This window comes from Trachurus trachurus (assembly GCF_905171665.1).
Source record: "Trachurus trachurus genome assembly, chromosome: 7".
NCBI classification, from domain to species: Eukaryota; Metazoa; Chordata; class Actinopteri; order Carangiformes; family Carangidae; genus Trachurus; species Trachurus trachurus.
Genome location: NC_139901.1, coordinates 33,167,209 through 33,182,043, shown reverse-complemented (window position 1 = coordinate 33,182,043; position 14,835 = coordinate 33,167,209). Strand labels below are relative to the sequence as shown.

The window sequence follows — 14,835 nt, the reverse complement described above, 5'->3', positions numbered from 1 at the left end:
AAACACGAGTCCGAGTCGAGTCTGAAGTCTTAAAGCAGATATCAGCTTCACGGCCGTTTCGGCTAATGCTGCGTTCAAGGCAGGCTTTTGAAACCGTAAGTTACAGCTTCAAGTCACAACTACGACTTGGTAGCGTTCCAGGTAACCCGTAGCTCGTGTTTTTACCATCCTGTTGTCTGTGAAAGTTCCCTATAACGGCCACTCGTAACTTCCGACCCGTGAACTCGTACCAGATCGAACTGGTATGACTTCACAGGAAGGAAAAACACAAAGTACGAGTTTCTTTGAACGCACCATGAGTTAGCAGCCCCCGCCCTTGTCAGGCATCAATTGGTCCTCGTGCTACGTCACCACATTCACGCGCATCCCTTGGCTGCACACACAGCCCTTCATGCCGTTCTCTCTCCTCATTGGATAACACTTGTATCCCACAAGGAAAATTTTCTCCTCGGGTTACAGCAGAGCAGAGTGACGGAGAGACTCGTGTTTAGGCTGAAATACTTCATGTAAGTGATTGCTGACGGAAAATAGGACTATTTAGGACTTATATTAACAAAAACATTCCACTGATATCTGCTTTAAGGGCACGAGTCCAAGTCAAGTCTGAAGTCTCTGTGGGTGCGACTTAAGTGCGACTCGAGTTCGAGTCGCAAACTCGAGTCCCCATCTCTGGGAGATAATGACTGAAATCTGAATTTTGGGTGAACTATCCCTTTAAAGGGACATTGTGTAGGAATTCCTCCATCTAGCGTTGTGGTTGTATATCTCAAGCAACTCAGTCGTATTTTTCATGCTGCATTCACGTGAAATTGGGCAGACAGCAGACGGACGACAGCCGCTGCACGTAACGGCATAAACAAGCCTCTATGTAAACAAGTGGTCCGTCAGCACGAGGCAAAACAATAAATACACGTGACAATATGTTGTCATGGCGATGTGGTATTGTTTTACCGTCTTTCTCTGGACTTCTGTGACTAAAATGACATCTGGTTTGTTAGCGACGGCCGTCTGCCCGACTGCAGGTGAATGCAGCATCAGTGTAACGCTCCATCCCTCCTCTGAAGGAACACTTCACTTTGTTGATGGGGGGATTACAGGTTAATGAAAAACAGACTGAAGAACCAAATAATCGATTTTCATGAAGAGATAACAGGAGAAGTTACACAATGTCCCTTTAAATATTATAATCTATATAATTAAACCTGAGATGTGGTATTTAACGTCTGTCTGTGTCTCTTACCATCAGTCTTCTCCAGTGCAGCATAACTGCCTGTGATGTATTTGTTCACCAGCGCTGACTTTCCGCTTTTCAGACTTCCCAAAACGCCCTGAGAGAGAAGAGAGAAGAGGGAAGAGGGAAGGAAACACAACACCGTGAAACTCACTCAGGGTCGACGACGACGACGACGTGTCTGCACCGAGCAGCAAGAGAGCAGAAGCAGGACGACTCTCAGACCGAATTAAAAAGCTTTCAGCGCCGAAAACAGACTTCTGGTTCCTCCAACAGACAGAGATACAGATACAGAAACGTGTTTGTTCCTGTGGCTGCTGCGTTCAGTCTGTCAGCAGCACATTCACACATTCACACATGTCTGCTGTTCTCTGTCGTCCATATAAGGACACAGGGCCAGAGGTGGAAGTAGCATCTGTGTAAAACAATAATAATAATACTCGGTCTGCATTTTAAAATTAAGTGCTGTCAAGAAATGTGTTTTAATACAGACAGATATGCAGTGGAAATAAAAGCACATATGGCCGTAACGCAGCCTGCTAACATCTACTGTATGTTGCTCAGGTTAAAAATGTAATCTATTAATTTATTAAAGCAGAAGTGAGTGATCCGGTCGTTTTCGCTAATGCTGCGTTCCAGGCAGGCTTTTGAAATCGTAAATTACAGCTTCAAGTCACAACTTACGACTTTGTAGCGTTCCAGGCAACCCACTCGTGTTTTTCCGACCTGTTTTACCGGTGAAAGTCACTATAACGGCCACTCGTAACTTCCGACCGGTGAACTCGTACCAGATCGAACTGGTACCACTTCACGGTCGGAAAAATACGAGTTTCCTTGAACGCACCATAACAGTCCTCGTCGCTACGTCACCACATTCACGGCGTTCCTTGGCTGCACACACAGCCCTGCATGCCGTTCTCTCTCCTCATTGGATAAAAACTGTAGGATACGATAAATGTTTTCTCCTCGGCTCAGAGCAGAGCAGAGTGACTGACAGACCCGTGTTTCAGTCCAAACACTCTATGTAAGTGATTGCTGTCGGAAGATATAACTATTTAAGACTTATATTAACACAAAAATATCACTCACTTCTGCTTTAAGTGATAATATTCTCCAAAAAAAGTTGGTAAACTTTAACAGAAGTCAAAAACAGAACAGGTACAGAGTTCTCCGTCGACCTTTAAAAGAGGAAACTAACAAATAATTTACAATTCAGCCTAATCTAATACCTATTCTAGTAACTTGGTCAATAATGAGGAGGTTTAACAGTATGGAGTCAGAGATAACAGGTTAAATGTGAGTTTCTTGGAGTATAAACCTGTTAAAGGGATAGTTCAATAGATAGTTTTGTCAAATTGGGCCATTGCCATAATCCCTATAGTCATACATGTAGCAGTAGGTTCGTTACCTTTAATTGTCGGTGCAAGCTATTTTTAGAACGGCGGAGCAGAGCCGTGAGCTGCTCAGAGCTATGCTATGGAGGCTCATTATGGGATTTCTTGGTTTCCCTCATCAAACTCATCAAATACACAATCCAACAACTCCACAACGCTCTGGTGGACAAGTTGTGAGCTGCACATTCACCACGCTATGAGATAATAACACAACATTACCACACAGAGTTGTTTTACAGGGAAATACAGAGACTGTTGATGAAAAACTGCCCCTGAAGGCAACGTGCATCAGCGGTTTTGCATGAATTTCCCTCTAAAACAACTCTGTCTGGTAACGTTGTGTTATTATCTCATAGCGTGGTGAATGTGCAGCTCACAACTTGTCCACCAGAGCGTTGTGGAGTTGTTGGATTGTGTATTTGATGAGTTTGATGAGTTTGAAACCAAGAAATCCCATAATGAGCCTCCGTAGCGTAGCTCTGAGCAGCTCACGGCTCTGCTCCGCCGTTCTAAAAATAGCTTGCACCCACAATTAAAGGTAACAAACCTACTGCTATGACTATAGGGATTATGGCAATGGGAACAATTTGCCAAAATGTTGAACTATCACTTTAACACCAGAGTTTGGAGGTGTAAAGTCTAATCTGAGAACAGCATCTCTTGAGCTTTGTGCCCTTCATCCATCAGACTAACAGCTGATTGATCTGGTGTGTGTACGCTTGTAGGTGTGTGTGTGTGCGCGCATGTTTTTTTCTCTATTTTTAACATTTGTATTTATCCATTTGTGTCTGTCGTGTTGTGTCCTCACCAGTCTGAGCTCTGGGATGGATCTGCTCAGCGTCCACTCCTGGCTGTTGGCGATATTCACTGCAGGGACACAGAGAGAGACAGAGACAAACGGTGAGACAGAGATTCATCATCCTGGTGATCATGTCCAATGAAAAGGTGCAGCCATCATCGCTGCGGCCGGCAGGAGGAACCATACATCACATCACATCACAGCTGCTGCTGCTGCTGCTGCTGCGTGACCGGACGCCATGATGATGAGCACACGGGTCGGGCTGGCAGGTCGTCCTAATGACGGTAACCTTTCAGTCACGACGGGGAAGCAGACTGACGAGCTGCAGCCACACCGCCGCTCCAGCCACTTTACTCCCCACGCGCTGCAGATGATGAGCAGCTGTGATGATGCTGCTGACACTCACACTCATCTCTAAGGGTCTGAACAGCAGCAACACTGAGCTGCGTTTATACTCTCAACGTCTGACACACAAACTGTTCAACAACACAACATACACACAAGCTGTTCCTTATCAAACTGACTGAGAGTCTTTTATTATCCTGTTGACTAGGTTTCCTTTTGAATGCTGCATCCAACAGTGCATCGACACATTCATACATTCATTCAATGATCAGTGCGTTAATGGCATCGATAGACTATATATCTTCAGTGGTAGGACACACCTTTATTTTGAAATTCCCCCCGAAACATGTGAGCAATGAGTATCACTCAAGGGGGCAGTTGTGGATCTGAGAAGTGAAGCTCACTTCCACGTTCAAAAAACTGCAATCCCCCCGGCTTCCTCTGGGGGCTGGTGTCAGAAAGCAGCATTCCCCATAGACCCCCATGTTAAAATCGCCGATTTTACATCCTCAGTAAACATGTTAAAAGCCTGGTGTCAGAACGTTTTTTTTTCTCAATCGATAGTTTCTACCCCCGCACACACTCTGAGGGGGGTGAATTTTTTTTAAACTCTACCGTTTTACTGTTATTAGGTTAAAACTCTGGCCAATTAGGGCGCGGAAACGTTGAGTGACAGGCCCGAGCAGCTCCGTGGACAGCTGCTTCGAGGCCAGTGGGCGGGTTCTCGGCCGGCCAATCCAACATGGCGCTGTTCAGGCCGCCATATTGGAGTCACAAAAACGACTCCCCAAAACCAATGGGTGACGTCACGGACGCTACGTCCATTCTTTTTACAGTCTATGGTATCACTGCAGCAAGTTTATATTTCATTTGCAAAAACATGTGTTTGTTTATTTGTGGGGATCCCCAACATTAGCAGTGCTCTAAAGCAGCGGTTCTCAAACTTTTTTACATCAAGGACCCAAAACTGACACAAATTAGACCACAGACCCCCACTGGATAAAATTTTGAAGCAAACACCAGAAATACACAAATATGGGGCGGTGCGTGGCACAGTGGTTAAGGCGGCCGCCCCATGTAGAGGCTACAGTCCTCAACGAATCGAATCCCACATCGGGCAGACCTGCATGTCATTCCCCCTCTCTCTGCCTCCCCCTTTCCTGTCTATCTCACTATGTGCTATCAAATAAAAGCAAAAAAAAAAACGCCAAAAAATACACAAATATTTGTTCTGAGACTGAAGAACGTTACTTTTTTAGTCAATGTATGTTAAAATTAGGGCCAATGGCGTGAGTTTTTGGAGAAGAAAAAAATTCTGGAAATTTCTGGAAAAAAGTGGTACAATTTCTCCAAAAACTTTTAAACATTTCTAGAAAAAAAAAGTGGCAAAAATTCTAAAAAAATAAAATAAAAAAAATAAATAAAAAAAGTTTTAAAAAATTCTTGAAAAAGGCGTAAAATGTCTAAATAAATAAATAATAATTTCTCAAAAAAACATTCTTCCTACAGCTGCCAAGACGCAGGTGAAGTTTGCAAATGAGAGTGACGGTAACGGCTGAGGGAGCTGAGCTGCTCTCTGCCTGTTGCTAGGCGACTTACATGCAGCGCCAACTGTGATTGGCTGTTGGATTTGGCAGTTGAAAACCCAACTGCCTCCAGAGATTTTCGCTATCATCAACGGCAGGAGGAAAAAAAACCTGAGCAATGGTAACTTTAGTCTCTGGCCTTTTGACGGAGGAAGTATGAAAACGGATGCGTGAAACAGGCGTGGATGTGACCGGAGAGGAAGCCCAGAGATTCAGAGGTAAGTAAATTTAAATTTAAATGGAGTGTCATGTCCTTTTACAAAACGTTAGCATTAGCATTAACATTAGCATGCTGCCTGGCAACACAAAACGCGCCTGTAACTTTAGCTCGCTCGCTAACGTTACGTTGCTAATATTAACGTCACCTAATATAACTTGGTTTGCAAAGTAAGGCAGTGTAAAGTTATGTTGCTCACCTGTTAAAGTGTTTCCTCCTCAGTATATTCGAGCTAAGTCTAGCCATGGTCAGCTAATGTAAATGGGCTTCAGGGCTCTATGAAAAAGTCCATTAACTTTCACCACAAGTTTCCTAACGTTATGGTCAAAACCGGAAGCTGGTTTTGCATTTCCGTTGGAATTGTACGTTTACGTTTCCATGGTTCATAGTTGCGGTAAACGCAAGGATCTATTGATAGCTTTCACTGACGTCACGTCCCAGGGCCCTGGCGGTCAAAAAGCAACATTCCAAAGTGGCCCCGCAATGGACTTTCTATGGACAAACAACCGAGTAATGACTTAAATCATCTGCCAGCAGCCGAGAAAGAAAGATATAAAAACAGCTTTGAAGTTTTGGGCACTTGTGACCCATATTCAACACCAGCTGCTGTATACGAGCTGTTTAAAATGACCAGTTCCCTGCCGAAGCTCCAGTTGGGCGATGTTTATTACCTGGTGGAGAGTCATCATCCTCCACCGCTTGCAACCAATATTTCCGGTGTTATGGCTCAACTGGTTTCTGATTAAAAGCCCCATTTTGTAGTTTTTTTTTTATCTTAAAATAATGTTTCTGAACTCATTGAAGTGGTAGAAATGTACCTGTAACTTTCCTGTACGGGAACACCGTCCTGGTACCGCAGCTCCGCTGAGCTCCACAGTCTGAGCTCCAGCCCACTGAGGCCAGGCTTCTTGCTCCTCTCACCCACAAACCAGAGCCCTTAGCTGGGCTGCACGGTGACCAGCTGCCCCCCTCCTTCCCCCCAGAGCTTTGCTACGCACCGCTACCGACGGCAACGATGACGGCGGTCCGATAGCAGCAGGACCGGCGGCGGCGGCGGCGGCGATGGTAACCCGGCGGGACCGCCGCCACCGGACACCGGCAACAGCACCGCCCGCGGCGGCAGCAACACGGTAACGAGGGTCGGGACCGACCGCGGCGCGGCGAGGACGATGACCGGTGTTGTTTAGCGTATTTTCAGAGTGTTTTCCATTAGTTCGTAACTTTAACATGACAGGCTTTGTCATAGTGTGCAGTGTTGTGCAGACTAGTGAGAGTAGTGTGGTGCTGACTGACTGTAGATTGGCGGAACAGGTTCACTCACAGACGCATATTGGCTGCAGTAACATGTGAACTGCGGCTTTATTTGTGAATTTGTGACAAATCTGCGGACGGAAGTGCAGCACAGCTGTTGTTCGGTTCGGTAACCAGTTAAATCAGACACCAGTTGGGCCATAACACCGGTATTTTTGAAGCAGCAGGGAGCAGTGTGTGTTTTTCTGCCTTGTCCTAATCCGCGGACAGCGGGGAAGTGGATTGTTTTGACCGCCAGGGGGGCGTTCCATACGGGCCGTGACGTCACATGAAAGCTATCAATTAACGCTGGCTTTTAACACTGATGTCCATCTGTGTGATATCCATTGTTAAAAGCTGGTGTGATGATCCATGCGTTTTACGGATTTTATTTTATTTATTTATTTTAATTCAAGTTTTTATTGAACTTTCCAAGGCTTGGTACATGGCAAAACTAGTTATGTTTCTCCATACAAGAACAGGTAGTCATTATTAAGAGTTAACTGTTACAGACACATTTTTGTCTCTCAAAGGGCAGAAATTGCAAAAGATAGTGAGTACAAAATAATATCAACTAAACATATATCATATCTGTACACACACGCACATCATAATGACATGTTGCTGGGGTATACAGTATTACCAGATCCCCCTGGGGGAAGCACAACAAAACAAGAAAACCTGTCCTGTACTCTACTGAGGATTATTATTTACCTTTATGTAATCCCAGAACCTGTCCCAAGGGGTCACCCCGTCCCCCCTGTCATCACTTAATCTACCAAGCATACATTCATAGGATGCAGTTTCGGTCACGTTTTACAGATTTTCATTGAGAAAAAAAATCCATGCATTTACCACCGAAACCATGGAAACGCAAACATATGATTTTGACAAACAAACGATTTTGACGTTGCGAAAAAGGTGGATAGCAGCAGTTCCTGCGACAGATTTGTGTAGGTGTGTGCGTGTATGCGGTGCTTTCATGTGAAGTTGATGCACATTTATTTTTTTTATGACCGATAACCAATGCTATTAAAACGATTGGTCAAGGTTACATCGGTTACAGTTAATCATGTGCATCCCTAGTGTGCATAGCCCCCATTTTGTCCGTGACCAGGTAAAACTCGCAGGTTGTTCTATGGTTTCATCACCAGCAGGAGCGGGAAAATTCAAACTCTTGGCCTGACCTTCCCATTGATAATGACGATCAGACTCCTTATAGGTTATAAACTGTCCTCAAATGTTTCCTGTATGTTATGTATGGCAGCTTCAGGAGGACAAAGTTCTCGTCTGTTTTATGATTTGTATAAAGGTTGAATTGTACAGTCGAATACATACATAGGCATTTATTTAATACACTAATCAAATTATAGTGCTGGTTTGTAAAATTATCAATTCTAATGTGTTATTTTGACAACATGAGCTGTGGGTTCTCAAGCTGTCGATCTGGATAATACTGTATATGATGGAGGAAATGTTATGGAATTTAATTTGTCACAGCTAATGCCCTCTACACACTGTGCGATTTTAGCAGTCTTATAAGACTGTTGCATGACACACTATGCGACGTGGAATTTACAATCTTTGCTACGACGTCAAGTTTGACGTGTGCAGACTGTACGATGATCGTTCTACTGAATCGCAGGTCGCCCGCTCCCCCTCCTCCCCCCTCCCTCCCTCTCTCCCTCTTCACACACAGACACAAGTCACCGGCACCAGTGGAGCAGTACCGCCAGTTGTCCGTTATTTAAAAATGAAATCACGGCCTGTATTGGTACTAGAAAACATCACAGCAGTACCGTCACGTAATGAGCGCACATCTAAACGAGGACGAAGTCACCTCTCCCGGCGTAAACACGTCAATATTCTCCGGTAGGCGACCGCTTCTCATCATAGTCCGCACATGGGTTTTTTTTTTTTTTTTTTTGGACAGAGTTTCACCATGAGTTTCACACACAACTTTTCTGATGGCTGTATGAGTCTGTCCATGTTCCTCCTCTTTCTGCGACAGTAAAAAGGAATATACACCTCTCCAGACATGACAGGATAGGCTATTCGTTTTTTAATTTAATGACTATTTACTCGAAAATCAGTGCTCGTCCCTGTCACCTGCGCCACTGATAGACGTCCATCAGCTGATTAGTAGACGTAGGTCGTAGCAGTTTTCTGACACTGTCAGAATTTAATCGCAGGTCGTCTTTGGTCGCAAGACGCTGACAACGGCCGTCGTAGAGCCTGTCTCACTGTGCGACGTAAGACGGCCGATTTAGAGCTACGACCAAAGATTTCGCCACGATTCTCCACGATCCGCCGTCTTTCGTCTGCGACGGCCAAAATCGCACAGTGTGTACAGGGCATAAGACATGCTTTGGGTTAGGTAAAAGCTATTAATATCTGCCTAGTTAAATTAGCTGAGTTTATCTTGACTACTTTCCTGTCAAGTGTGCAGCTATTTCATCTCCCTCTGTTTACTTTTTTCAGATAATGATGTTGATGGTGAAACAGTTGAGTGAGGCCTCGCAGACACCATGGTGCCCATTTCAAGGGTCGTTGAAAAAGCAGATCAAATTCAGTTAATTCATCAACAATCTCACATCAGTCACATCAAGGTGAGTGTGTGTACGATGCTTTCAGAGCTTTCTGAGAGTTATATCTATATGTCTCAGTGTTTCCTCTAGGATTTTTTTAAGGAGTGGCGCTCAGACCCCCAGACCCCCCCCCCCCCCCCCCCCCCCCCCCCCCCCCCGTGATTGCCCCCCCCCCCGCGCACCTGTAAAGCCGGGTTTCCACCGAATCAACATCTCTTTTTTTTTTTCATGACAACTTCATGTCATGATGTATTTTTGCTATTCAAACAAACTACCACAGGTCATATTTCTCTTAGTTTGATAACCTGGGCCTTCTTCAGGAGACTTTTGGTTAAGTAACCGCACGGACAGCTCCTACACAGGATCGTTCTGCCGTCTCATCGTTGTCGGTGTCGCTGCCGTCATCGCGGTTACCCCTCCTCCCACTCGCACCAGCGGACGGCCGCGGAGAGGAGGGGGAGTTTATGCACGTTTATGTTACAGCGCAGTAGAGGATATGTCCTGTTAAACTTACTGTATGCGCTACAATAACATCATCATAAGCCCGACGGACTGACACACACTTTTTAGTTTTTTTTTCTTTTCCACCAGCACTGAGCGCGACGTCCGACACGAGAATCAAACCCGCTAATTAAAAAAAAAAAAAAACACCGGCAACAGCGACCACTGATCTGTCCTGAGTCTGTTGTCATTCTGTCACCTGAGTTCAATGATTCTGCGGAAAAACAGGCTGTGGTCTGTCATCGAGGTGCAGAGGGGGTGCAAAGAGTAGATACTGAGCAAGATAGTTATCTGTAGTTTACCTTAGTAGCTACTCGCGAGGTGCAGTGCAGGACTCTGCTGTGAAGGTGGAGGCATGTGGCGGTGGTGGATTAGCGACAATTTAAAAAAAATAAATAAAGAAAGAAATTTGAAGCAGCGGCGGCTAGGATTTAGCTGTGGCGGTGCACCACTGCTAAATGAATGTAGAGGAAACACTGTGTCTGTATTAAGGAAGCTTTAATTTCAAAAGTTAGAAACTGCAAGAACCAGCCAGAGAAACATGTCCAAGGTCAGTGGTGCACATCTTGGTGAAAAAGAACGCAACATATGCTGCGTTCAAGACGACTCGGAAGTCGGAAAAAAAACGAGCTCCGAGTTGTAAAAAACTAATTGAACGGCGTCGAACTCTGAAATTACAGGTTGGAAACTCGGGTATCATATCAGAGCTCCGACTTTCCGACTTGACGTCACCACAACATCAAAACATGGCGGCCCTCGTCTTAAACGGTTAGAATTTATAAATTTTAAGTTATTTGTTGAGGTTTTAATGCATATTTTTTGTGTATTATTGCAGTAGCCTATATGAAATACGTTTATATTAAGCTGTGATTGTTGTACGGTGTGAAATTGCGGTTCCTCGTATGTGACGGAAATAACGTTTAAAGGTGTACAGAAAAGAAAACTGAATTTGAGCCCACTCTGGGTCATAAAATTAGTGTGATAACTCATCTTTCAGACGTTGTAGGCCAAACTTTGTGCAAAATTCTATTTTTGATTAAATCCAGGATGAAAGTGTGTATTTTTTTTTTCTCATTGGATAATGCAGGCGCACGGATTATACGTCAGCCTGCTCACGATTCACCAGCCACTGATATTGGATCCGTCATCCGTCATTCAAATGTCTGAGACACACACACACACACGGAGCTCGGGCTCGCCCCAAGCTTTGAATATCCCGCCCGCTCGATAACGACCAATCAAATTCGTTTTCCTTACTCGGGTAAACTCGTGTTGCAGCTCGTGACAACTCGGCGCGACAAACAGGACAAACGGCCATTTCTGTACTACACCTTTAACTGTTATCAAGGCTATAACATTATATGTGCACTCATCTGCAGCATCTCCTCTCCTCTTCATTTGCCTCCAAAATAAACATAATTTGCTGCTTCATTTTTCGTATTCAGCTATGAGCCACAACCTGCCTCCTTTACTGTTGCTCAGGTGAATGTGTGAGCCTCAGAGGTTGTGACTGGGACATTAAGTCAAGGACACAGTTAACATGGTTGTTATCTCTCTCTCTCTCTCTCTCTCTCTCTCTCTCTCTCTCTCTCTCAAAACTCTCATAAGGCATCAGTCGTCGTGGCGAGGATGAGAACCCATCCTCCATTGAGGCTCACGTGAAGGTCCAGCATAACCAGACACCAAGGACAGCAACCGTGGTAAGTGAAAACGTATCTTAACCCTCCTGTTGTCCTCCTGGGTCAAGGAAGGACGGATGGATGAAGGGAAGAAGGAAGGATGGATGGATGGAGGGAAAGAAGGAAGGAAGGAAGGAAGGACAAAGGGAAAGATGGGAGGAAAGAAGGAAGGGAAAAAGGAAGGAAAGATAGGAGGAGGGAGGGAACAGATTGGGTCAAAAAGAATGGAAGAATTAAGGACAAAGGGAAGGAAGGAATGGTGGGAAAAAGGAAGGACAGAAAGATGGATGGAGGGAACAGATTTGTTCAAGGAAGGAAGAAGGGAAAAAGGAAGGAAAGAAAGATGGAGGGAGGGAGGGAGGGAGGGAGGGAGGAAACAGATGTGTTCAAGGAAGGAAGAAGAGGGAAGGAAGACGGGAAAGAAGGAAGGGAAAAAGGATGGAAAGAAAGATGGAGGGAGGAAAGAGATCAGGACAATTGGATCAAAAGAGGAAGGAAGAAGAAGTAAGGACGAAGGGAAGGAAGGAAGGAAAGGAAAAATGATTGTGGAAAGAAATAAGGGAGAAAGAAAGAAAGAAGGGAGAAAGGAACAGATTGGGTCAGTTTGACCCAGAAGGACAACAGGAGGGTTAAAGTGATAGTTGGGATTCAGAATAGAATGTTTATTTGTTGTTGTGCATAAAAATACAGAAACCTAATGGTTCCTAATGTTTTTTTCTAATTGTATTTTACTGCATTTTGCAGCAGAGGCATCGCAGCAGAGAAGAACTAAACACTAAACCTCACAGCGTCCAACAGCATCACAGCGTTCAGAGCTTTGTTACCTGGTCGGTCTTAATCATCAGACTGTGGAGCAGACAGCTTCTCTTCTCCTCCGTGTGTGAGTAACTAACACTAGCAACTAAAGTTTAACGTCGGTTTCATCATCAACATCTGGGAAGTGTTCACTCGGTAAAATTGTTTTGTCTGATCAAGAAGCAAAAGCCAAAGACGTCAGGTTTTAATGATACGACTCAGAGAAAATCTCCAAATATTAAAGTGGAACTCTGCAGGATTTCCACCTTAACTCTGCTCCATTTCTACCTTCATGAAACAGCGTTAAACAGAGTTATAGTGCTGGTTAAATAAATGACTTGTAACTTGTGGAGGCTCTCTGCCCATCATGAACATCTGGGAAGACAAACTTTAGTCCTCACTCACCAACACATTTTACATCTAGTAAGTACAAATAATATAGATTTGAATCTAAAATCAAATAATTTCTCCATTAATTGGTGAAATGTTAAAAAAAATAAGGTTTTGTCTGATCAGCAAGTAAAAACCAAGAACATCCAGTTTTAATGATATGACACAGGGAAAGTCTCCAAATACTCACATTAGAGAATATGGAGCAAGAGACTTGTTGTGTTTGCTTGAAATAGATTAATTTTCAGGGCTCCAGACTAACTTAACATTTCAGGAGCTCAAGCAGATTATTTAGGGCAGCAAATATTCACATTTCCTTTTCATTCATGATTCTCACACACATTGACCTGACAACTGTAATGACACATAACAGATTCTTTGAGTCGCCTCTTCTACGTTTCACTAGTGTTAACCCCCCCAGCAAATTAACTGGTTGCACATGTGCAAATAGATTAAACATTAACGTGCTCTGTCTCAGATGTTAGGAGCAACAAGCCTCCATTGAGCGTTGGTAACAGACCACAGATCTGACTGTAACGATGCTGTAGGCCTCAGATGAACCGAGGTCAACTCTCCATGTGAACTGTGGACATTGTTGTGTGTTTGCTGCAGACACACACACACACACACACACACACACACACACACACACACACACACACACACACCACATGATCATCTGCACATACAGCGGTCTGGAGGGTGTGTGTGTGTGTCTGTGTGTGTTGTGGGTGGGGTGGGGTGTGCACACAGCTGTGCCAACATCCCCACTGGGCTGAGGAGGAGGAAGCATGACCCCAAAGAGACGCTCACACCAGACAGAGAGAGACAGAGAGACAGAGAAAGAAACAGAGAGAGACAGAGACAGACAGACAGACACCCAGCTGCTGCTTCACAGGGACCACAGAACAGACAGAAAGAGACAGAGACAAAGTCAGAGACAGAAAGAGACACTAATGGTGCTTTTCCACTAGCCCAGCACGGCACGGCACACTTTTTTTGCTTTTCCACCAGCCCTAGTACCTGGTACCAGGTACTATTTTTAGTACCTCCTTGGCCCTGGTTCCAAGGGAGCCGAAGCGATACTCAAACGTAGTCTGGGGCCGTTGACTCGCTGTTTTGGTAGGAAACAGAACCAGGGCGAGAGAGACAGACCTTTCCTTCAAAATAAAAGCACCAAGCTAATAAAACTGGTGAAACTCTTGAATTTAAGGAATATAATTTACAAGAAAGTCCCTGAGCCATTAAGTTAACATTTTGCTTTTATTGTATTGCAAGTTAATGTTTATTTTATACGTTTTAAGTTGGTGAACACTTTTATTTTGGTGAATTTGGTGATTTCGGTATCCGCTACAGAAGGGAACCAGAATGCAGACTAAATTTGGAGTAAACAGACACCAGGCTCTTCGCTTGTCTGAAGAGCCTGGTGATGCGAGGCTACTAAAACGTGACGTCAGCCGACTGCCTTCCACTGATTGGACAGAGCGTCGTCGCAGAGCGTCGTTGTCGTGAACCCTGGCCTCAGGAGGAGGAGACAGAGATCCCGTCCACACGAATACAGATTTATTGAATCCGCATAAGTATTTTATCGTTTTGGGGGTGGTGATAACAGTATTTTTTTTGGAAACGGGTCCCAGAGCCGCAAATCTGAAAACGCCGCCCCCAGTCAGTACGTTTACATGCACAGCTGATGCTGAATGCATGATGAGCTATTTTCCCTGTTAAAAGGGTTTTCTATGGAGTTTTTCCTCAGTGGATGTGAGGGTCTAAGGACAGAGGATGTTGTTGTGATGCCATGTAAAGCCCTTTGAGACAAACTGCTTGTAAAAATGGGCTATACAAATAAAACTGCCTTGCCTTGCCTTTGCTCAAAATTCAATTTTGGTGTCTCATCAGACTTCTGTCCTTGTCCCAGTTTACATGCAACTGAAAAAAATCTACTAACTGAGGGAACGTGTTCCTCCTCCTCAACACCAGGTGGCGATATGCGTCGTTTCAGCAGGTTAATACAGAACCTCTT

At 44.5% G+C, this 14,835-nt stretch overlaps 1 protein-coding gene across 1 annotated transcript in view; it reads right to left on the bottom strand.

Moving 5' to 3' along the window:
• Positions 1-14,835, bottom strand: part of agap2 (ArfGAP with GTPase domain, ankyrin repeat and PH domain 2) — a 63,729-nt gene that overhangs the window by 30,105 nt on the left and 18,789 nt on the right. Inside the window, exons 2-3 of the mRNA XM_083975288.1 lie at positions 3,434-3,492; positions 1,241-1,328 (exon numbers count right to left, since the gene is read on the bottom strand). Of these exons, the coding sequence (XP_083831414.1) occupies positions 1,241-1,328; positions 3,434-3,492 (147 nt within the window). The remainder of the gene's footprint in view (positions 1-1,240; positions 1,329-3,433; positions 3,493-14,835) is intronic.